Source organism: Jaculus jaculus, chromosome 2 (assembly GCF_020740685.1).
Source record: "Jaculus jaculus isolate mJacJac1 chromosome 2, mJacJac1.mat.Y.cur, whole genome shotgun sequence".
Taxonomy (NCBI): domain Eukaryota; kingdom Metazoa; phylum Chordata; class Mammalia; order Rodentia; family Dipodidae; genus Jaculus; species Jaculus jaculus.
The window spans coordinates 48280419-48306103 of NC_059103.1; the positions used below are offsets into that span (position 1 = coordinate 48280419).

General features: G+C 41.4%; 1 protein-coding gene across 5 annotated transcripts in view; it reads left to right on the plus strand.

The window, feature by feature from the left end:
* Positions 1-25685, plus strand: part of Spire1 (spire type actin nucleation factor 1) — a 218781-nt gene that overhangs the window by 145466 nt on the left and 47630 nt on the right. For all 5 annotated transcript variants that reach the window (XM_045143068.1, XM_045143067.1, XM_045143070.1 and 2 more), the window contains one exon: positions 16056-16133. In XM_045143068.1, the coding sequence (XP_044999003.1) occupies positions 16056-16133 (78 nt within the window). The remainder of the gene's footprint in view (positions 1-16055; positions 16134-25685) is intronic.

Here is a 25685-nt window from a genome sequence, read left to right on the forward strand (position 1 = left end):
GTTTAGTGTATGTAGCTGTATCCAGACAGGTCGGGAGCCTCCAAACTCATGCAAATGTAAAAGTTTATGTCAAGGAGTCTTGGAACCTCCTATTGAGCAAGCCACATGGCAAAAAGAAATGAACTTGAGCCCTAGGGATGGTCTACTCTCTAGTGTTATTTATGACCAGATGTAAAATAGTTCAGTTACAAAATGTACTTAGTAGTTGTTCAGTCTTCTAGAAATGGAGCTCTTTGGTTTAAAGATAGTTTTGCTTTAAAATAGAACTCTTGGCTTGGGGAGATAACTCAGTTGGCAAAGTGCTTCCTTTTCAAGCATGAGGACCTAAATCCATTTTAATGTTTTTAGTGTGTGTGTGTGTATGTGTGTGTGTTTGCACGTGCTTGTTTGTGTGCCACAGTGCACATGTGGAGGTCAGAGGAGTTGTCTGTGCTCTGCTTTCTTTGAAACAGTCTCCTGCAAATGCAAAGAGTTCTGGCTTTTAAGCTTCCAGTTCTCCTGCTCTACCTCCCATTGTCATAGGAGTAGTAGGCCATAGATTCCTGTGCCACTGGCCACTGAGGAATTGAACCAGGGCCAGCAGGCTTTGCAAGCAATGCCTTTAATCACTGAGCCATCTCCCCAACACATGAGCACCTAAGTTCAGTCCCCATATCAATGCTGGGTATGGTGATGCATGCCTACAACCTCAGCACTGGGGAATTGGAAACAGGAGGATTGCTGGGGCTCCCTGTCTAGAGGTCTAGCCCAGTTGATGAGCTCCAACCAGTGAGGGTCTAGGTCTCGTAAATAGGTATTGTGGTGGTTTGATTCAGGTGTCCCCCATAAACCTAGGTGTTCTGAATGCTAGGTTCCCAGCTGATGGAGACTTGGGAATTAATGCCTCCTGGAGGGAGTGTATTGTTGGGGGCAGGCTTATGGGTGTTATAGCCAGTTTCCCCATGCCAGTGTTTGGCATACTCTCCTGTTGCTATTGTCCATCTTATGTTGGTCAGGGAACGATGTCCACCCTCTGCTCATGCCATCGTTTCCCCCTGACATCATGGAGCTTCCCCTGAGCCTGTAAGCCAAAACAAACCTCCTTTTCCCACAAGTTGCTCTTGGTTGGGTGCTTTCTACCAGCAATGCGAACCTGACTGCACCAGTGTTGTATGTCAGAATGACACTCAAGTTTGTCTTCTGGCCTTCATGTACACAGACACACACAGAAATGTTGATATTGCATCAGGGGATTTTGAGCAGATAAAGGTAGAATGAGGCAGGTTTTAGCTTTTAGCATTTGGTGTTTCTGGGCCAGGCTGAGAGACCTGGCATCAAAAGGGGCCATGCTTGAACTAGAACAGGAAGCCAGGCCTATAGATCCAAGAGTAAGACACTTGATTTCAACCTGTGGCCTCTACCAGCATACACACGCATGGTGCCCACACCCACAGACACACATGCACACATGCACCAAACACACAACATGCTAAAAAAGTGTATAAATAAGGCAAACTAATAATTTAATGATGAGTTATTTTGACTCCCATTGTGCTATACTGATAAGTAAATTAAGGTTTGCGTTTTATTTATTTAGGTGTTTCAGGGTCTTGCCACTGCAAATAAACCCCAGATGCATATGCTACTTTGTGCATCTGGCTTTTACATGAGTACCGGGGACTCAAACTTGGGCTGGCAAGCTTTGGAAGCAAGTGCCGTTAACTACTGAGTCAGCTCTCCATCTACCAAATTATTTTTCTAGTGATCTAGTTCACTTTTAGTAGTAGTTCATGAACTGGAGCAGCAACACACTCAAGAGGCTAGTAAAAGCTCCCTGTGAACTAAGTGGAAAAGCAGGGCTTCACAAAGGTTGGAGACAGCAAAAAATGGGTGACAGAGAACACGCTGGTCACTTCAAAATTATTGTCCTAATAGAGTTAATAGGCTTGGGCAAACTGATTTTCTTTGGATTGTTTGATGTAATCTTTCTTTCTTTCTTTCTTTTTTTTTTTTTTTCCTGAGGTAGGGTCTCACTATCTAGCCCAGGCATATCTGGAATTCACTATGTAGTCTCAGGCTGACCTCAAACTCACAGCCATCACCTGCCTCTGTCTCCCGAGTGCTAGGATTAAAGATGTGCACCACCACACCCAGCAATTGATGTGACTTTCATGTTTGTTGACATCTAGTCCTTTGAAAGTTTCTGTTGGATTATGTGGCTCCCAACAGGAGTGACTCTCTTCATCTAGTCAGGATCTCAGGTCAAATCAGCAACCTCCTGTAAGTTCATTTAAGTAGTGTGCTGCTGTTCCCCTCTGAGCTGTACCCAGCAACTACCCACTCCCCAGTAACTCTCTTGTCCTCTTCCTGTCCCTTGGGCTCCCCAGAAGCCTGCTGAATGCTTCTTCCTCCATAGCTACTCTGTCTCTGCCATAGTCATAATCCCCTCCCACCACTCTCTCCTCCCAAAGTCCCCCTCTTCTGAATCTTTCCTTTTCAGCAAATCTCTCCTTTATTTGGATGTCATCATCTTTCCCTCTCATTATGCAGGTCTTGTGTAGGTAGTGTCAACCACAGTGAGGTCATGAATACCGTGGCCATTTTGTGTCTGGAAGACAGTATTACAGAGCACTCCTCCCCTTCCTCTTACGTTCTCTCTGCTGCTGCTCCCACAATGGTCTGTAAGCCTTGGAATGTGTGATAAAGACGTCTCAGTGTTGAAACACACCACTGTTACTTCTTCTGTGCATTTTGTTAAGTTTTGAGTCATCCCTGTGTTCATGCCGTCCAAAATGAGAAGCTTCTTTCTACAAAAGTGAGAGCAGGGCTGCAGAGATGGCTTAACAGTTAAGGCACTTGCCAGCAAAGCCTAAGAACTCATGTTCGAATCTCCAGGTCCTGTGTAAGCCAGACTCACACATATCAGGAGTTTGCTCGCAGTAGCTGAAGGGTCTGTTACACCCATTCTCTCTCTCTTTCTGCCTCTTTCTCTCTCTCTTTCTCAAAATAAATTTTAAAAAGTGAGAGTAGCATTAATATATTGGCATACAAATTTAAAGGACAATTTGATTCCGGCCCGTAAAATAATTTTTTTGTCTCTCTCTCAAATAAGTAAATAAAAATACTTATAAAATATGCAAAGAATTAAAAAAAACTAAAGATCAAGAAAACAACCCAGTCAAAAGCTAGGCTATGAGCTGGGTGTGGTTGTGCATGCCTTTACTCCCAGCACTTGGGAGGCAGAGGTAGGAGGATTGCCATGACTTCAAGGCCACCCTGAGGCTACCAAGTGAATTTCAGGTCAGCCTGGGCTTGAGTGGGACCCTACCTCAAAAGAAAAAGAAAAATAGTTGTCCTGGGGAAGGAAACATTTTTCCTCCTGCTGATACTGATATCTATAGCTGTTTTAAAATAGATTTTTCTAATATCTTGACTTTTCAAATATTTAAACAATTATTACTTATATGTGAATTGTTTTTTAATGTTTATTTTATTTATTTATTTGAGATGGAGTGGGGGGGAATGGGCATGCCAGGGCCTCTAGCCACTGCAAATGACCTCCAGATGCATATGCCACCATGTGCATCTGGCTTACATGGGACCTGGAGACTCGAACCTGGGTCCTTTTGCTTTGCAGGCAAACGTCTTAACCCAGCCCTTGTCTGTGAGTTCTTAATGTAAGCTTAGCAGTCAAGTTCTTCCTAGTGGTTTAAATCTTATCCTAAGTTTAATGGAATCCCGGGATGGTAGGATGACTGCTAGATGCTCAGTTGCAACCATATTATCTTTAATTGTAATAGCTCACCAGATGCTGAATTCTGGAACAAGGAAATAAACTGGAAATCACATGGGTTATTACAAAATTTTCAAAAGTTTATATGCAGGGCTGGAGAGATTGCTTAGTGGTTAAGGCACTTGCCTGCAAAGCCAAAAGACCTCGGTTCCATTCCCAAGGACCCATGTAAGCCAGATGCATAAGGTGGTGCATGTGTCTGGAGTTCATTTGCAGTGGCTAGAGACTCTGGTCCCCTCATTTATTTTCGTTCTCTCTAACAAATAAATAAAATAATAAAATAATTTTTTCAAACCAAAAAAAGTTTGTATGCAATTTTTTTAAAAAAAATTTTTTTGTTCATTATTTATTTATTTATTTATTTGAGAGCTACAGACACAGAGAGAAAGACAGATAGAGGGAGAGAGAGAGAATGGGCGCGCCAGGGCCTCCAGCCTCTGCAAACGAACTCCAGACACGTGCGCCCCCTTGTGCATCTGGCTAACGTGGGACCTGGGGAACCGAGCCTTGAACCGGGGTCCTTAGGCTTCACAGGCAAGCGCTTAACCGCTAAGCCATCTCTCCAGCCCTGTATGCAATATTTTATATACTATAATCACAGTAATTAAAAACATGTGTTATTTCACTTGGTCCTTGCAAGAGATCATGGCTTCATGATGAAATCTTTAAGCTCAGTTTATCTTAAATATGACTATGGCTAAGACATCATACTTAAATGGAATGTTACATATGCATGCATATATAACAGATCTTCTAGGAGAGCATTTTTGCAAATGACTAGGCTGTCGGGATGTTTTCATCTGGATTTTTTTTTTTTTTTTTTTTTTTGAGTTAGAGTCTGTCTCTAGTGCAGGCTGACCTGGAATTCACTGTATAGTCAGTCTCAGGCTTGAACTCAAAATATTCCTCCTATCTCTGCCTCCAAAGTGCTGGCATTAAAGGCATGTACCACCATGTCCAGCCCCAAATGGTTTTAAATGGTTAATAATACAGATAAAATGGTGATCTTTAAAATATAAGGGAGGGTTGAAGGGATGGCTTGGCTGTTAAGGCATTTTCTATAAAGCCAAAGGACCCAGGTTCGATTCCACAGGACCCACGTTAGCCAGATGCACAAGGGGCACACGCATCTGGAGTTCATTTGCAGTGGCTGGAGGCCCTGGCACACCCATTCTCTCTCTCCCTCTTCCCCTCTTTCTCTGTTAAATAAATAAATACAAGGGATATACCTGGTATGGTGGTGCATGCCTTTAATCCCAGCATTTAGGAGGCCGAGGTAGGAGGATCACCATGAGTTTGAGGCCACCCTAAGACTACATAGTGAATTCCACGTCAACCTGGGCTGCAGCATTTGATATAATTGTGATTCACAAAGTAGATTTTGTTTGTTTTTTAAAATGCCAATAACTGAAAGTGTTGGCCTGAAGCAGTTCTAATTGCTAGCCTGAGAATGCTTATGCCAGATGGGGGAGGTGATTGCTGTGTAAGTGCTCCCACTCAGAGCTTTCTCAGCACACTCCAAGCACAGGTGGGCATTAGTTATTACATTTGTGTAAGCAAAACAATAAACAAATCATTCAGAAGCTGAAGTAGAATTGACAGATGCTTGTCTCTAAAATACAACAAATCTATACTATGCTTTCAAATGAATTGTCACTTGCTTTTCTGTGAACTAGACTGAGCATTATTCTCACATACTTGATCTTGCTTGTACATTTGTAGTTCTTACACACACTCAACTCTCCCATAGATCTGTTACTAGGTCAGAATTTTAATGTCATGAAGAGGTTAGAAAGAGGTGTCATTTGGTCAAACAAAGTCTTTGAACTATTTTAAATACTATTAACAAAATCCAAAAAGTCACTACTTTCTATGTTTTGTAGATGAGGAAATTTATTGAGGATTAGAACAGTTAGGTAACATGTAAAATAATACAACTGGAAAGTAACTGACTAACCATGTCTGCTGTTGCTCAGAAAAAGCAGCACAACACTCTTAGATCATTCATTTAAACTAATTCACTATTGCAAAGAATAGATCATGTTTCTTAGCAGGAGGAAGTTTGGGATTTGATCCCAGAAAAAATAGGCAGTGTGTAAAGAAAGACCTGTGTTTATGTTTAGGCTGGTACGTATTGGAAAATCATAATAACTAAGGGAATAGCTGGGCATGGTTGCTCGCCATGTAGTCCCCAGCACTCGGGAGGTTCCTTGTAAGTATGAGGCTAGCTTGAGCTAGAGTAAGACCCTGCCTTCAAAATTAAGGGGTGAATGGCAGTTGGGCTATGGGAGACACTAAAGCAGAAGATTTTGGATTGACTATGTCTGGTTGCTGCTTTCCATGCTATTCCATCCCAGGACTACAAGACTTAAAGGCTTGAACTATTTTGGGCTTCTGGGTCATGCTGAATTGTTGTTTCTCGTTGCTTGTAAACTCCTCAGGGCATCCCCACGTAAAGAACATCATCAGAACAAAAAAGACTTCTGGGCTGGAGAGACAGCTTAGCAGTTAAGGCGCATGCCTACGAAGCCTAAGGACCCTGTTCGATTCTCCAGGTCCCACGTAAGCCAGATGCATATGGTGGCGCATGCTTCTGGAGTTCCTTTGCAGTGGCTAAAGGCCCTGGTGCACCCATTCTCTCCCTCCCTTCCTCTCTCTCCCTGCCTATCTCTCTCTCTCTCTCTCTCTCTCTCTCTCTCTCTCTCTCTCTCTCTCTCTCTCTGTGTGTGTGTGTGTGTGTGTGTGTGTGTGTGTCTAACAAATAAATAAAAATAAAATCTAAAAAAAAGTCTTCTGCGGAATATGACAAAGATAGAAAAAATAGCACTTAATGAGCCAGCTATGGTGGCACACACTTTTAATCCCAGGACTTAAGAGACAGAGGTAGGGGAACTGCCATGAGTTCAAGGCCACTCTGAGACTACATAGTGAATTCTAGGTCAGCCTGAGCTAGAGTGAGACTCTACCTCAAGAAAAGAAAAGAAAATAGTATTTATGAATTACAAGAAGCAGTTTTTGCAGAAAGTGGTATGACCTTACATCAAAATCTGAATGGGGGCCTGGAGGGATGACTTCACAGTTAAGGCACTTGCCTGCAAAGCCAAAGGACCCAGGTTCAATTCTCCAGGACCCACATAAGCCAGATGTACAAAGTGGTACATGCTTCTGGAGTTTGTTTGCAGTGACTGGAAGCCCTGGTGTGCCCATTCTCTCTCTCTTGATCTATCTGCCTGCCCCCCCCTCAAATAAATAAGTAAGTATAATTTAAGAATGGGCATGCCAGGGCCTCCAGCCACTGCAAATGAACTCCAGATGCATGCGACCCCTTGTGCATCTGGCTAACATGGGACCTGGGGAATTGAGCCTCGAACCAGGGTCCTTAGGCTTCACAGGCAAGTGCTTAACCACTAAGACATCTCTCCAGCCCAAATATTTCTTTTGTTTTTAAATATTTTTTGTTCATTTTTTATTTAGTTATTTGAGAGCGACAGACATAGAGAGAAAGACAGATAGAGGGAGAGAGAGAGAGAATGGGCGCGCCAGGGCTTCCAGCCACTGCAAACGAACTCCAGACGCGTGCACCCCCTTGTGCATCTGGATAACGTGGGACCTGTCTTATAGTAGCCATCTACAAAATGAGTATAATATCACCTTCTTTTCTGTACTCCATAAACAAGTATTAATGGAGAAACCATGAAGTGACTCTGAATACTTAGAGAAAGTGTAGCATAAATGACACATTATCTCTTTTCTCCTGGGAGGTCACTTCTAGCTATTTTAGAATGCTGTTACACATTTTCTTCTGAGCTGCTGCAGTAAATTACCTGATACTTCTCAGGTTCATGGTCTTGTCTAAATTACCCAAGCTAGGTTTTCTGTTCACCAACAAAATTAATGTGTTACTACATACCTCCCCATTTTGTGAGTACTAAGGGAAAGAACATGTTAGATTACTGACACAGAAGAGGGACTGAGGCTAGGGTAAATCCCTGTATGTCATACGTATAATAAATCATAACCCATTAAACTGTAGCACATGTGAAGACTGAGATAGGATGTGTGAAAAGGACACCAGGTGATGACAATGGTCAGCTGCTACCAATAAAAGTATCTTCATTTTGTTCAACACCCACAATATCTTTGACAAGCCTCATAAAACAGCTGGATAAAGTTCTACTTAAGAAATATTTGGGGCTGGAGAGATGGCTTAGCGGTTAAAGTGCTTGCCTGTGAAGCCTAAGGACCCCGGTTCGAGGCTCGGTTCCCCAGGTCCCACGTTAGCCAGATGCACAAGGGGGCGCACGTATCTGGAGTTCGTTTGCAGAGGCTGGAAGCCCTGGCGCGCCCATTCTCTCTCTCTCCCCCTCTATCTGTCTTTCTCTCTGTGTCTGTCACTCTCAAATAAATAAATAAAATTAAAAAAAAAAAACCAAAACTTAGTTTTATTTATTAGAGAGAGAGAATGGGTGTACAAGGGCCTCTAGCCACTGCAAATGAATTCTAGGTGTATGCATCACTTTGTGCATCTGGCTTACATGGGTCCTGAGGAATAGAGCCTGGGTCCTTTGGCTTTGCAGGAAAGCCATCTCTCCAGCCCAACTTTATTCTTTGTTTTTTATTTTTATTTATTTATTTGAGAGAGATTGAGAATGAGTGTGCTAGGGCTTCCAGCCACTGCAAACGAACTCCAGACGCATCCGCCACCTTGTGCATCTGGCTTCCATAGGTCCTGGGGAAACAAACTGAGGTCCTTTAGCTTTGCAGGCTAGGACCTTAACTGCTAAGCCATCTCTCCAGCCCCTACCTTATTCTTTTTTGTGACAGAAAAAAATTCTGTGTGTACCGTGTATGTATATATGTATATGTGTGTGTGTGTGTGTGTGTGTGTGTGTGTGTGTGTGTATGTAGTATCACTTTTTTTTTTTTTCAAGGTGGGGTCTCACTCTAGCACAGGCTGACCTGGAATTCACTGTGTGGTTTCAGGGTGGCCTTGAATTCATGGTGATTCTCCTACCTCTGCCTCCCAAGTGCTGGAATTAAAGGCGTGCGCCACCATGCCTGGATAAACCCAACTTTTTATTTGGGTTCTTGCCAGTTGAACTTGACCATCTCCATCTTGAGAGACCCTTATGCTTTAGCAGCAAGCATTTTTTTTTAATCCACTGAGCCAACCCCCCCCCCCCCCCAGCCTGGATTGATGGTATTTGAATATTGTTGTTTTTTTTTTTTTTTCCAGGTTCCCTATATGTGTGCTTTTCTTTCTCTTCAGCATGAAGGATTCTTTCATGTATTTTCTGTTGAGCTGGTTTTGTCTGCAAACATTCCTTTAGCCTGCCTTTGTTGTGGAATGTCCTTATTTCTCCATCTATTTAAGGTCAGCCTGGGCTGGAGCAAGACCCTACCTCAAAAATAAATAATCTGGGCATGGTGGCGCACACCTTTAATTCCAGCACTCGGGAGGCAGAGGTGGGAGAATAGTCATGAGTTCAAGGTTACCATGAGACTACATAGTTAATTCCAGGTCAGCCTGAGTTAGAGTAAAACCTTACCTCGAAAAAACCAATAAATAAATAAATAAGTAACCAAACAAAGGTATTTTACCAATTGAATTTTTTCAAACTTTTATTAACAACTTGCATGCTTAAAAAAAATCCTATGGTAATACCCTCCCTCCCCCCAGTATCCCCTTTTAAAACTCCATTCTCCATCATATCCGCTCCCCATCTCAGCCAGTTTCTCTTTTATTTTGATGTCATGATCTTTTCCTCCTCTTGTGATGGTCTTGTGCAGGTAGTGTCAGGCAATGTGAGGTCATGGATATCCAGGCCATTTTGTGTCTGGGGGAAGCATGTTGTAAAGAGTCCTACCCTTCCTTTGGCTCTTAAATTCTTTCTGCCACCTCTTCCACATTAGACCCTGAGCCTTGGAAGGTGTGATAGAGATATTACAGTACTGAGCACTCTGGTCACTTCTTTCCAGCAGTATGATACCTTCTGAGTTGTTCCAAGGTCACTGCCATCTGAAAAGAGAAGATTCTCTACCAAAAATGAGGTTAGCATTAATATAAGGGTGTGAACATTAAGAGAAGTGCTTACTGGGCAGTTTGACAAGCATAGTATATATATTTAGCCAGACAGCAGCAGATGTTACACCCCTAGGGCTCATGACTACCCTGTTTTAAGTTTTCAGTGTCAGGGATGTATTCCCTCTCATGGAGTGGGACTCCAGTCCAATTACAGGGTAGTAGGTTTCCACCATGACAGAAGTGCCACTATTGCACCCATTGGCTCATTTGGCTTTGCTGGCCAAATATAAGACTTGCAGTTTCCACTGTTGAGTATCTTCACTGGTGATTTCTCTTTCTCCCATTGAACTGCATGCAGAATGGCTTCTTCCTGCTTTCTGTCAGCTGATCTACATGGAGGAGGTTATTAGCTCAGTTCCAGCAGGATTTCTCAGTGGCCTGGCAGCCCAAGTATGAGCACTCTTCAGCAATAGGGTCTTATCATCTCTTTCTGGTGGGAAACCAAGGGCCTTGGCAATGGCCTGTAATGTTTTGGGGGCATCAGGGACCTCCCTGGCCAACATCTCACTGGAAGATATCCCATCCCTGACACTGAAAATTTTCTAGCAAAAATCTATGGCTCCTGAGAGTTCCATTGTCCAAAAAAGTATGTCCATATGATTTATTTATATCCTCTTATATTTAGATTAGCCCTCCCTCCACTTTTCCTTTACTCAATCTCTTCCCCTGACCTCACTTTGGGCCTTTTCACCCCCGTTAACCTATTCTTCTACATGTGTGTATACACACACACACACACACACACACACACACACACACACACAAATACCATCCTATTAAGTACCCCCTCTCCCTTCCTTTCTCTTCCCTTTATATTTCTTTTGTAGTTTACTGGCCTCTGCTACTGAGTTTTCTTCCTACTCACACAGAAGTCCAATCATCTGTAGCTAGGATCCACATATGAGAGAGAACATGTGACACTTGGCTTTCTGGGCCTGGGTTACCTCACTTAGTATAATCCTTTCCAGATCCATCCATTTTCCTGAAAATTTCAAAACTTCATTTTTCTTTACCACTGATAGAACTCCTGTATAAATGTGCCATATCTTCATTATCCACTCATCAGTTGAGGGACATCTAAGCTGGTTCCATTTTCCAGCTATTGTGAATTGAGCAGCAATAAACATGGTTGAGCAACTATTTCTAAGGTAATGAGATGAGTCCTTAGGATACATGTCTAGGAGTGCTATAGCTGGGTCATATGGTAGATCTATTTTTAGCTGTCTTAGGAACTTCCACACTGATTTCCACAATGGCTGGATCAGATTGTATTCCCACCAGCAGTGTAGAAGGGTTCCTCTTTTTCCACATCCTTGCCAGCATTTATGGTCATTTGTTCTCATGATGGTAGCCAATCTGACAGGAGTGAGATGGAATCTCAATGTAGTTTTAATCTGCATTTCCCTGATGACTAGGGTTGTGGAACATTTTTTTAGATGCTTATATGCCATCCTTATTTCTTCTTCTGAGAACTCTATTTAGTTCCATAGCCCATTTTTAATTGGCTTGTTTGATCTCTTATTATTTAATTTTTTTGAGTTCTTTGTATATCCTAGATATTAATCCTCTATCAGATGTATAGCTGCCAAGGATTTTTTTCCCATTCTGTAGGTTGCCTCTTTGCTTTATTCACAATGTCCTTTGCTGTACAAAATCTTTGTAATTTCATGATTTCCCAGTGGTTAATCTGTGGTTTTATTGCCTGAGCAATTGGGCTTATATTCAGAAAGGCTTTGCCAAGACCAATATGTTGAAGGGTTTCCCCTACTTTTTCCTCTAGCAGTTTCAGAGTTTCAGGTCTGATGTTAAGGTCTTTAATCCATTTGGACTTAATTCTTGTACATGGAGAGAGAGAAGAATCTATTTTCATCCTTCTACAGATACATGTCCAGTTTTCCCAGCACCATTTGCTAAAGAGGCAACCTTTTCTCCAGTGAATTTTATATCCTGCTACATGGCTGTAGGTGTTTATCAGCTCTAACAGTTTGCTGGTAGAGTCTTTAGAATCATTTATATATAGAATCATGTCATCTGCAAAGAATTATAACTTGATCTCTTCCTTTCCAATTTGTATCCCTTTTATGTGTGTCTCTTACCTTATTGCTATGGCTAAGACTTCCAGTACTATATTAAATGAAAGTGGGGACAGTGGACACCTTTGTCTTGTTCCTGATATAGTGGAAAAGCTTCCAGTTTTTCTGTAGGCTTGTCATAAATAGCCTTTATTATATTGAGATATGTTCCTTCTACTCCCAGTCTCTAGGACTTTTATCATGAAGGGATGTTGGATTTTGTTAAATGTTTTTTGTGCATCTAATGAGATGATCATGTGATTTTTGTCCTTCAGTCCACTTATATAATGTATTATATTTATCGATTTGCATATGTTGAACCATCCCTGTATCTCTAGGATAAAGCCTACTTGGTCAGGGTGAATGGTCTTTCTGATATATTTTTGTATTCTGTTTGCCAATATTTTGTTGAGACTTTTTGCATCTATGTTCACGAGGGAGATTGGTCTGTAATTTTCTCTTTTTGTTCTATCTTTGCCTGGTTTTGGTATCAGGGTGATGCTGGCTTCATAGAAGGAGTTTGGTATGATTCCTTCTTTTTCTATTTTATGAAGAAACTTAAGAAGCAATGGTGTAAGTTCTTCCCTGAAGGTCTGGTAAAATTCAGCAGTGAATCCATCTGGGCCTGGACTTTTTTTAGTTGGGAGATTATTGATAACTGTTTTGATCTCCATGCTTGTTATAGGTCTATTTAAGTGATTAATCTCATCTTGATTTAATTTAGGTAGGTCATATAAATCAAGGTAATCATCCATTTCTTTCAGATTTTCATACTTAGTGGAGTATATGTTTTAATAGTATGTCCTTACGATTTTTTGAATTTTTCTGGTATCTGTTGTGATTTTGCCTTTTTCATCTCTAATTTTATTTATTTGTGTCTCTTATCTCTTTCTTTTGGTCAGATTTTCTAAGGGTTTGTTAATTTTGTTTATTCTTTCAAAGAACAAACTCTTTGTTTCATTGATTCTTTGTATTGTTTCTTTTTCATTAATTTATGCCGTAATCTTTATTATTTCTTCCCATCTACTGATTTTTGGTTTGCCTTGTTCTTCTTTTTCCAAGGGTTTAAGGTGAAACATTAGGGCATTTACTTGCAACCTTTCTAGTTTCTTAATATAGGCACTTAAAGCTATAAATTTCCCTCTTATGAGTACCTTCATTGTGTTCCAAAGGTTTTGGTTTGTGGTATTTGCATTATCATTTGACTCTATGAATTTTTTGATTTCCTTCTTGATTTCTTCATTGACCCATTCATCATTTAGTAGTGTGTTGTTTAGTTTCCATGCTTTTGTGTATGCTCTGTAGCTTTTCTTGCTTTTGATTTGTAATTTGATTCTATTGTGGTCAGATAGAATGCAAGGAATTATTTCAATTTTCCTGTATTTGTTAATATTTATTTGTGTCCTAATATATGGTCTATTTTAGAGGATGTTCCATGTGCTGCTGAAAAGAATGTATATTCTGCAACCTTTGGATGAAATGTCCTGTATATATCGGTTAGGTCCATTCCTTCTATGACCTCATTTAGTCCAGATGCCTCTCTGTTTATTCTTTCCCTGGATGACCTGTCAGTTGATGAGAGTGGGTTGTTGAAGTCACCCACGACCACTGTATTTGGTGTTATCTGTGATCTTAGTTCTAATAGCATTTGTTTGATGAATTTGAGAGCCCCCATATTAGGTGCATATATGTTTAGGATTATAATGTCCTCCTGTTGGAGTGTGCCCTTAATCAATATAAAGTGACCTCCCTTATCTTTCTTGACTAATGTTGGTTTGAAGTCTGTCCTGTCAGATATTAGGATAGCAACCCCTGCTCATTTCCTAGGCCCATTTGCTTGAAACACTATTTTCCAACCTTTCACCCTAAGATAATGTCTATCCTTTGTAGAAAGGTGGGTTTCTTGGAGGCAACAAATTGAAGGATCCTGCTTTTTAACCCAGTCTGCAAACCTATGTCTTTTGGTTGGGGCATTGAGGCCATTGATATTAAAAGATATTATTGAAAGGTGTGTGTTTACTTTTGCCATTTTTTTTTTTTTTTAGTTCTTCCGGTTTTACCTTTGCTCTCTTGTGTTAACTGGTATTTGAATATTGTTTGTTTTTTTTCCAGGTTCCTTATATGTGTGCTTTTCTTTCTCTTCAGCATGAAGGATTCTTTAATGTATTTTCTGTTGAGCTGGTTTTGTCTGCAAACATTCCTTTAGCCTGCCTTTGTTGTGGAATGTCCTTATTTCTTCATCTATTTGAATGGAAAGCTTTGCAAGATAAAGTAACCTTGGTTGACAGTTGTTATCTTTCAGAACTTGGAATATATCACTCCAAGCCCTTCTGGCTTTGAAAGTTTGTGTTGAGTAATCTGTTATGATCCTGGTGGGCTTGCCTTGATTTTTCTCTGCAACTGCTTTCAATATTTTTGAGTGTTTGGTAGTTTGATTATAATATGGCGAGGAGAGGTTCTTTCCATGTTTTGTCTGGCTGGTGTTCTAAAGGATTCCTGTATCTGCATTGGTACCTCTTTCCCAATTTGGGCAAAGTTTTCTTCTGTGATTTTGTTGAAGATGCCTACTATGCCTTTGGAGTGAAATTCGTCTTCTACTATACCCTGAATTCTTATGTTTGATCTTTTCATAGTGTTCTGAATATCTTGAAATTCCAATTCATACTTTCCTATTAGTTTATCTTTCTCTTTGTTGGACTGTATTAGATTTGCCACCTGGTCTTCTAGCTTAGATATTCTGTCCTCTCTTTTATCCATTCTACTGGTGAGATTTTCTAGTTAGCTGGGTATTATTAGATGTATCAGTCAATCTGATGTTATATGTCTTCACGGTAGGAGCTTATGGTGTTAGGTGTGGCTCTCAAGACTCTCAGAGTATCTACAAAAGTGACCCTAGGTGTTGGGTTTGCCTGCTAGGAGAGTATTCAAGTAGGCTGAGTGGAACAAAATACAGGCAGATTCTAAAATTTAACTAAACAATATACACTTTCAATGAAAAACAGTCCAGAGTATTTGTGCAAGAGTAGATATTATGACAACCAGATCCTCTAACTGTCCCTTAGGGTGTGTGGTGCCCCACCCACACCCTTAATCCTGACAACAAGGAGGTTAAGATATCTGGTCTGTTGAGTGTTCCAAGTCAGCTTGTGACCAAGTGAGACCCTTCTCTAATGTTTAACAGAAGAGGAAACAAAGCCACTATAAATCAAGAAACAACAAATAACAAGGCCAAAATATAGCTTATTTAAGAATGGCAAATCTGACCATCCATCAGATTTAACATATAATTTATACTGATATGGAAGTTGCAATTGGCACTTCTGGTTCAGGCCTATATACCAGGTTTATTAGGTGGGTACTGACCTGGTATAATCCTAGTTACCTTTTGGGATGATTTTGGTCTCAGTTATGCTGTGTTCTTGCTTGGGTCCCTCTTTGGTGCACTGTGGGTTTAAGTAGGCTGGCTGGGTCACGGGATTGCTGCTCTGTTCACCAGTGCTGGGTACTGTGATCTCCCTTTCGCTGGTCTCTGGTGCTTGCTGCTGCTTTCTCAGTTGAAATTTTTAAGTTTAATTATTTGATAAATACATACCTAGCATTAAAAGGCAACAAAACTTGTGTTCACTTTTGCATGTGGAATTCTGAGTCATTGGAGCCTAGATGATGTGTAAACTTATTATGATAACAGTGCAAAGAGGTAGTAGGGACTTAGTCAGGGAGAAGTTGAGGTGAGGAAGTGATGATTTCAGTCAAGCCTGCTGTCTGTAGGCAAGGCCATGGAGAGGAGAAGGACCAGGGCAGATGGCTTCAGAAGTCATATTTTCAGGACGGCAGGGGGGGGAAAAGGGCAGGAAGAAGAGGAGGAGATACATGGGGTTGAGGGAGTCCCATGACCAGAGATGAGAAGCTGAGTTGAATGCTGTGACTGAAAGCTCAACTACAAAGCCTCAAAGGAATTCCAGTGAGCCCACCAACCCTTTCTCTGTTAGACTGCATCAATTTTAATTAACTAGAATGTAGAGGAATTCATTCTATATTCTGTCTTTCAGTGATTCTGTTAGCTTTAATTTGAGAGAGTAGCTTAGTAAAATTTTTATGAATGTTTTCTTTTTATTTTACCTGGTAGAATCTTAAGAAGATTCAGGAAATGGAAAAGAGTGATGAATCTAGTACAGACCTGGATGAATTGAAGAACGCCGACTGGGTAAGAAACTAGATATGTCTTCTGATCAGCTTTTTAAATAGTGTACTGTTTTTAAATACTATTAAGGATGGTAGTATTAATTGGTACATTGGCTTTGAATTCAGTATGTAGCCTGGTCTGGCCTAGACTTTAAGGCAGTTAGCCTCCTGAGTGCTGGAAATATAGAAGTGAGCTACAAAAAAAAAAAATCCTATGTGCTGGGTGTGGTAGAGCACACCTTTAATCCCAGCACTTGGAAGCAGAGGTAAGAAGATCACCATGAGTTAAAGGCTACCCTGAGACTACATAGTGAATTTCAGGTCAGCCTGGGCTAGAGTGAGACCCTACATCAAAAAAACATAAAAACATTTAAAAAATACAAAAAAAGAATATCTCTAGTGGTAGACTCTAGACATTTCAGGATTTTCCTAGATAGCTATGTGCTATTTTATATAATGTGACATTAATTTATAAAAAATAATTTGTAAGAGTTTTGCCAAACAATAATACAGAGAAAAACGACTGCGTTAAAAATTCTATTTGAGGGCTGGAGAGATGGCTTAGAGATTAAGGTGTTTGCCTGCAAAGCCAAAGGAACTTGTTTCAATTCCCCAGGACCCACATAAGCCAGATGCACAGGTGGCACATGTGTCTGGAGTTTTTTTGCAGTGGCTAGATGTCCTGGTGTACCCTTTCTCTCTCTCTCATAGATAAAAATAAATTAATTAATTTAAAAATCTGGTTAGCCTGGCTCTTCTATTTTTGACTAGACTAAATACAAGCCACTAAGTATGGCCCCTTTAGCCTCCACAGATGTCCTTCTTCTCAGATCCTTCTGGAATGGTGTAGAAACACTGCAAGTGCTCAGCTAGAGAGCCCAGTCCTAATGAACTCCAGACGCATGTGCCACTTTTGCATCTGGCTTACATGGGTCCTGGGGAATTGAACCTGGGTCCTTAGGTTTTGCAGGCAAGCGCCTTAACCACTAAGCAATCTCTCTAGCCTGCCTATCTATCTATACAACTGCCATGATTATAAACAATATCCCATGGGAATGCCCTCTCTCACGCCCCCCCCCACTTTCCCCTTTGAAACTCTACTCTCTATCATATCTCCTCCCCCTCTCAATCAGTCTCTCTTTTATTTTGATGTCATGATCTTTTCCTCCTCTTGTGATGGTCTTGTGTAGGTAGTGTCAGGCACTGTGATGTCATGGATATCCAGGCCATTTTGTGTCTAGAATCCTACCCTTCCTTTGGCTCTTACATTCTTTCTGCCACCTCTTCCACAATGGACCCTGAGCCTTGGAAGATATGATAGAGATATTGCAGTGCTGAGCACTCCTGTCACTTCTTCCCAGCACCATGGTGCCTTCTGAGTTATCCCAAGGTCACTGCCGTCTGAAAAGAGAAGGTTCTCAACCAAAGTGAGAGTAACATTAATAAATAGGTGTGAACATTAAGAGAAGTGCTTACTGGGCAGTTTGATGAGCTTACTATATACAGTTAGCCAGACAGCAGCAGATGTTACACCCCTAGGGCTCGTAACTACCCTTTTTTTAGGTTTTCAGTACCAGGTATGTATTCCCTCCCATGGAGTGGGCCTGCAGTCCAATTACAGGGAAGTTGGTTTCCACCATGACAGATGTGCCACTATTGCACTGGTTGGCTCATTTCAGCCCATATATTTTTTTTCTTTCTTTTCCTTTATTTTTTGTTTTGTTTTGTTTTATTTATTTATTTGAGAGCAACAGAGAGAGAAAGAAGCAGAGAGAGAGAATGAGCGCACTAGGGCCTCCAGCCACTGCAAAGGAACTCCAGGCGCATGTGCCCCCTTGTGCATCTGTCAGCCCATATTTTTTTTTTAAGTTTTTTTTTTTTTTTTTTAAGTTTTTTAAAGGCAGTGCTTAACTCTAGCCCAGGCTGACCTGAAACTCACTCGGTAGTCTCAAGCTGGCCTCAAACTCACAGTGATCCTCCTACCTCTGTCTCCCAAGTACTGGGGTTAAAGGCATGAGCCACCATGCCTGCCTACATATATATTTCATAATGGTATTGTTTGTGTTTATGTATTGCTAAGTTAGATTTTAGGATTGTTCTCTATGTTTCTTCACCCACTCTATCATTGGATTTCTTCTGCTACTCTTCCCAAGCACTCATTGTAGCCTATTCACATTCCCTCCTCCTCATATCCTCCTCTCAATACTGCATAAATGCTTCTTTCCATAGCCTTAATAGCCCTAAAATCTGTATCTCCTAGATGTTTTTTTTTTTTAAACTTTTCTTTGAGGTAGGGTCTCACTCTAGCTCAGGCTGACCTGGAATTCACTATGTAGACTCAGGGTAGCCTCGAACTCATGGCAGTCCTCCTACCTCTGCCTCCCAAGTGCTGTGATTAAAGGCATGTGCCACTACACCCAGCCTTTTAACTTTTTTTTGACAATTTCCATAATTATAGACAATAAACCATGATAATTCCCTTTCTTCCCCCACTTTCCCCTTCACAAATCCACCCTCCATCTACCCCTCCCTTTCTCAATCAGTCTCTCTTTTATTTTGATGTCATCATCTTTTCCTCCAATTATGAGGGTCTTGTGTAGGTAGTGTCAGGCACTGTGAGGTCATAGATACCCAGGCCATTTTGTGTCTGGAAGATTGCATTGTAAGCAGTCCTACCCTTCCTTTTGGCTCTTACATTCTTTCCCCCACCTCTTCTGCAATAGACCCTGAACCTTGGAAGGTGTAATAGAGATGTTTCAGTGTTGAACATTCCACTGTCCCTTCTCAGCACTATGATGCCTTTTGAGTCATCCTAGTGGTCACCACCATCTGAAAAGAGAAGTTTCTCTAATCAAAAATGAGAGTAGAAGCTGGGCATGGTAGCTCATGCATTTAATCCTAACAATTGGGAGGTAGAGGTAGGTGGGTTGCCATGAATTTGAGGCCACCCTGAGACTACATAGTGAATTCCAGGTCAGCCTTGGCTACAGTGAGACCCTTCCTCAAAAAACAAACAAAAATAATTGAGTGTAACATTAATATATGGCTATGAACATTAAGGAAAGTGCTTACAAGGTAATTTGGTGAGCATAATATATGCATTTAGCCAGACAACAGCAGGCATGACTCTCCTAGGGCTCATAACCTCACCTGCCAGAGACTCTTTTTAAAAAAATAAAATAAATATTTTATTTATTTATTTGAGAGCAAGAGGCTGCCTCTCTCCAGATTCTTTTACCACCTGGATCTTTTTCAGAATTAACACTAATCCCTGTCCTAAACCACTCTACTTCCCTCTCATTTCTAAGTAACCAAAATCCTACTGTACTTCATACCATCCTTGCTCCTTTATACACCAACATTTATTGGAATTAAAGGAACCATTGTTATTAATTTACTACTATGACATTTACACTGGGGATTTCCACCAGCTGTTGGTCACTTCTGCTATTAATATTTAACTCTGGGAGTAGGACAGAGGCCACAACAGACACCTTGAGATCTTAGGCTGAAGATATAATTTCTGAACTACATACCTAAGATTACAGCTAGTAAAACAAAAAGAAAATCCAAGTAACAAAAAAACCCCAGATGCATAAATACCAACCCAGTGACCTGAGAAACCTGAACAACCAAGACAGCATAGCTTCTCTGCTTGTTACGAAACCCACAGTAATGAACTCCAATGAGAGGTATTAGATGAAATGTCGGAGGATTCAAAAGAATGATTGTAAGTATGTTCAGAGAAATCAAAGGAACCAAAGAAGAAAACAAACTCTTGAGGTATCCCAAGAGGACACAGAAAATCGACTGAATGAAATAAGGAGGTTGACAAAAGATATGAAAGAGAAATTCAGTAAAGAGAAGAAATATTGAAGGAAAAGAAGCCTGAAATACTGGAAGTGAAAAACATAGTCTAGGCTAGGGAAATGGCTCAGTGGTTAAAGTGTTTGCTTGAAAAACACAGTAAGGCCAAGAAAAGAAAGAAAAGAAAGCATCAGCAATAGAATGGATCATGGAGAGGACAGAGTCTGAGGTCTATTCCAACTAAGTATAAAACTATGAAGAAGGTACAAGGGGCTGGGCAGATAGTTCAGGGGGTAAGAACACATGCTGTTCTTACACACACAGCATACATCCAGATATAAACAAACAAACAGCACTTTCAAGAAATTGTGGCAAATCTAAGAATTATGAGCAGAGAAGTATTTTAGTCTAAAGGCATAGTAGTTGTTATTTCAAAAATATTTTCTTTTTAACCAGAGAGACACAGAAAGAATGGGCACTCCAGGGTCTCTGACTGCTGCAGAGTTACTCCAGATGCATGGGCCACTTTGTGCATCTGGCTTTATGTGAGTACTAGGGAATCAAACCCAGGTTGTTAGGCTTTGCAGTGCCTTAACCACTGATCCATCTCTCCCACCCTTTTTCATGGTGGGGGGCTGAGGGTCTTGCTGTAGCCCAAGCTGACCTGGAATTCACTATGTAGTCTCAGGATGGCCTGGAACACACACTGACCTTTCTATCTCTGCCTCCTGAATACTGGAATTAAAGGTGTGAGCCACCACACCTGACTTTTTTGTTTTGTTTTGTTTTTATGTTTTCAAGGTAGGGTTTCACTGTAGCTCAGGCTGACCTGGAATTCACTATGTAGTCTTAGGGTGGCCTTGAACTCTCAATGATCCTCCTGCCTCTGCCTCCTGAGTGCTGGGGTTAAAGGCATGCGCCACTATGCTTGGCTATTTTATTGTTTCTTTGAGGTAAGGTTTCTCTCTAGCTCATACTGACCTGGAATGCCCTATGTAGTCTCAGGGTGTCCTCAAACTCACAGTGACCCTCTTACCTCTGCCTCCTGAGTGCTGGGATTAAAGGTATGCGCCACTACACTGAGCCATAGTAGGTTTTTTTTTTGGTTTTTTTTTTTTTTTTTTTTTTGGCAAGCCCAATAGACTGGCCTTTTTTTCTATTGGAGAGAGAGAGTGAGTGAGTAGGACACTCCAGGGCCTCTAGCCACTGCAAAGGAACTCCCCTTGTGTGCATGTACAACTTTGGGTGCTTGTGTCATGGTGCATCTGGCTTATGTGGGACCTGGAGAGTTGAACATGAGTCCTTCGGCTTCTCAGGCACAGGATGCGCTACAGACAACACCAGTAAAGAACCCACCTTCATCATTATTATAATTAAATTACTAAACATACTGAACAAAGGAAGTATATTGAAAGCAACAAGAGAAAGAAGGACCATTACTTATTAAACAGAGACCTGTCAGAACAAAACAGATTCCTCAGTAAAACATGAAAGCTAGGAGAGCTTAGAACAATGTATTTATTTCAAGTTCTGAAAGACAACAAGTAGCAACCCAAACTACTATACCCAGCAGAGCTATCTGTCATGAGGAAAATGACCTTTCCTTGATAAAAACAGGCTAAAGAAGTTCATGACTACTAAGACAACTCTAGAGAAAATACTTGAAGTAATCCGTCAGACTGAAGAGAAAAACAAATACATCCATGACACCACAGGAAAGAATAAACCATGCTTGAATACTTAAGCAAGAGAGGAATAGATAAACACAAACACAACAAAAATGCATCCATGAAGCCACAGGAAAGAATAAACCATGCTTGAATACTTATGCAAGAGAAGAATAGATAAACACCAAACACAACAAAATCAACAAGAATGGCAGGAATTAATAACGATTTTTCAATGGTAACTTTTTATTAGCTAACTAAAAATATAATTTAAGGGCTGGAGAGATGGCTTAATGGCTAGGTGCTTGCCTGTGAAGCCTAAGGACCCCCGTTCGAGGCTCAATTCCCCAGGACCCACGTAAGCCAGATGCATAAGGTGGCACATGCATCTGGAGTTCAGTTGCAGTGGTTGAGGGCCCTGGCATGCCTATTCTTTCTTTGCCTCTTTCTCTCTGTCTGTCACTCTCAAATAAATAAATAAAAATAAACAAAAAAACTTTAAAAATTAAATTTAAAAAATATAATTTAAAAAAGAGTTTGGAGCTAGGGAAATGAGCAGATAAGAGGGCTTGCTATGCAAGACTGAGAGGGCCAGATTTACCCTGAGTTTTACTTCCCAGCATCCACATACATGGCTGTGTGTCCACGCATTCTTACTAACCGTCTGTAGACAGTGGAGGTGAGAGAATTGCTGGGGCTCATTGGTCACTTAGTCTGATTGAAAATGTCTGTTCTAAGTTCAGTGAGAGACTCCATTTCAAGGAAACACATCCCAGTGCCATGGCTGAAATAATTCCCAGTGAGTTGTTTGTCAGGAGGGCCCTGGACCCTGGAGCAGGTTGTTGCCACTACTCTTTGTTGTCCATGAGAACTAGATGATAAGACCCTATGGCTGGAGACACCACTCACTGTCTAGTTTTCATACTGCCAGAAGGTTCTGTGCAGGCTGCTCAGGGAGAAGAGTCATCAAGTCTTACCCAGCAGTGGACCCTGCATGTTACACCAGTGATCAGCTAGGCAAAATGTACCCACTGGTGCAATAGGAAAATCACTGTTATTGTGGTAGCCATCTGCTTTCTGATTGGGTTTGAAAACCCCTCCATGGAAGAGAATTCATGCCTGGTGCTAAAAACTTAATCAAAAGCCTATGGCTAGGGAGGTCATAGGCCTTACAAGGGAAGCTTTACGATTTTTTGGCTAAATGGATATATTGTACCCATCAAATTGCTATCTCTATGTTTATGCCCACAAGTTAGTGCTCCTCTAAGCCTTGGTCAGAGAAGCTCCTTTTCCACTGATTGACAACTAATGGGAAGACTCAAAGTTCATCAACATGCTGAAATAAGTCACTGTTGAGTGCTCACTGCTCATCTCTATCAACCCTGCAAAGACTCAGAGAACATTGTGGAAGAGGGGCAGAAAGACTATGAGAGCCAGAAGACGGGGAGGAGTGCTGTGGAACACTGTTCTGGATCTAACATGACCATAGTGTTTCATGACCTCGCAACACCTGCAATGACCTGTGTAGTAAGATTGGGCCCATCAATATTCTGTCATGGATGGTGGAGTAGCTCATCAGCCTGCCATCCCTCCCTGAGTTTTATTGGCTGTTAATGGTTACTAGTGTAGTGGGAGGCATTTTCTTCATTGTTGTAGCCACTAGTAAGTTCCCCATGCTAACAGTAAATATCATCTTGCCCATGTTCATTCAAGCAACCCTAATTTTGTGAGTCACACACAAAACCTCACAGTAAAAGTGGACTAGTTCAGATAGTGGGGTTCAACAGGAGTGGGAGGGGACAACAAAAGTCTATCATTACATTTCCATTGTTGGGGTAAACACATGGCGAGAAACAGCTTAAGGAAGGAAAGGGCTTATTTTGATTTACAGTTTGAAGGGAAACCCGTCATGGTGGGGAGAGCGCGGCAGGAGCAGGAAGCTGGCGTGGCAGCCTCCCATTTGCAGAGAGGAAGTAGAGCGTGAACACCAAGCATGGTTGGGCTGTAACACTCCAAAGCCCACCCTCAATGACGTACTTCCTGCAGCCAGGCTCCACCTCCTAAAGGTTCCACAGCCGGTCAGAACAGAGCCAAACTAGGATCAAGTTCAAGCACATGAGGCCACAGAGGACGTTTTACATTGAAACCACCTCAAGAAGATAACGGGTGTTGTATGCTCAAAATACAGTCTATGCATGCATGGAAGTTGTCAATGAGTAAACTAAATTAGCTTCTACAAAAGAAGGTAGTTTTGGATCTCAGCCCCCAAATAAGGAGCTGCTTAGTGCCTGGCGGCAAGTTGTTTCGGTTAACAGCAATCTACAAAACACTCAGGCTGAGGCTGGTATGCCATTGTTGCCATGGAAACAGCCAGCAGGACAGCAAATGCTACATTCAAGAGTTTATCCTCCTGGTTCTTCAAGCAGTTAACAAAACATGAGCCTGTGACCTGAGTAGACCAAGTACTGTTTCCCAGCCGCCTCATTTCAATATTCATGAGATTTCAGGCAATCTTCCCTGGAGACTTAACAAAAAAGTTTCTGTTTGAAGTATCCACTCATGTAGTGGCCTCAAGAAACCCGTGCATAGCAGGACTCAATTTCCTATAGGACTTGTAAGAAATATATTACAGATTGTGCTTCCTTCCAAAGATGAGTCTCTACTTTTTGGTCTTTTTAGATAGGGCGTCACTACGTAGCTATTCTGCCCTCAAACTTGATCCTCCTGCCTTGGCCTTTCACGAGGTGGGATTACAGTGTATAGCACCCTTTTGCCTCAAAATAAAGTCAAAGGATATAGCTCAGTAAAAAAGGACTTGCCTTGCCTAGCACAGTCTATCAACTCTTGAGCTCCTCAAGTTATGATTCACATTTCCTTTATTTTTTAAAGTTCTTTATTTTTATTTATTTATTTGCAAGGAAAGAGAGGGGAAAAACAGAGAATGGGCACACCAGGGCTTCCAGCCCCTGAAAACGGACTCCAGAAGCATGTACTACTTTGTGCATTTGGCTTTATGTGGGTGCTAGGGAATCAAACCCCAGTCATTAGGCTCTGCAGGCATGTGTCTTAACCGTTGAGCCATCTCTCCATTGATGAAGACTAGCGCTCAGAAAGGTGAAGCAGATGCCTGATGTCAAGTAACTGCTTGTATCAGCCAGCTGTAGCCATAGTGATGCCGGGACACTGTTACACAGCCACAGAACATTGCAGCCTTGTTCACAGAAGTGGGCAGTGCTTAATACTGAGGCATTGCTGGAAAAATTGCTGAGAATAAGTGACTATTGTGTGTTCTGTGTATGCTTTCCCCTAGACAGGACATCTAACTCCCCTCTTCCAAGGCTCAGGGACCCTCACAAAAGAGGGCAGAAAGAATGGAAGAGCAGAAAAATAGGGAGGCCGTGGAATTCTGTCCTCTGGATACAACATGGATGTTACACTCATGAACTCACTGCAGCTGTGATTTCCAGAACAAGGTCAAGCCTGTCAGTATTTCATCATGGATGGGGGCAAGGTTCATAAGACCCAACACCTCCCAGATAAGGTTTCTGGGAGAGAGGGAGTTGTTCCTCAGAAGTGTAGGCAGTAACCCATTCCACAGTAAATAATCTTCCACCTCTGGTCATGCCAACAACCCTAACTTAATTCAGTGGGCCAAGAAAAAATTTAAAAACTAAAAAATGAGATGGCTCAGTGGTTAAGATTCTTGGTTACAAAGCCTAATGACCTGGGTTTGATTCCCCAGTACCTACATAAAGCCGGATGCACCAAGTTTGTTTGCAGTGGCTGGAGACCCTGGCACGTCCATTTGTTCTGTCTCTCTTTCTCTCTGCTTGCAAATAAGTAAGAAAAAACATTTAAAAATTTAAAAAAGACATTTAAAAATTTAAAAGAAGACAGAGGATTAATGGAAAAGAAGAAGGGTTTTAGTGAACCAAGGAGGAGAGTAAGAGAGGTTAATCTGGGGAGGGGGAGTAAGACCAAAATACATTACATACGTGTGTGAAAGTGTCAAAAATAAAAATTAAAAACCAGACCCTAACACGTATCTGGAGTTCGTTTGCAGTGGCTGGAGGCCCTGGCACACCCATTCTCTCCCTCTC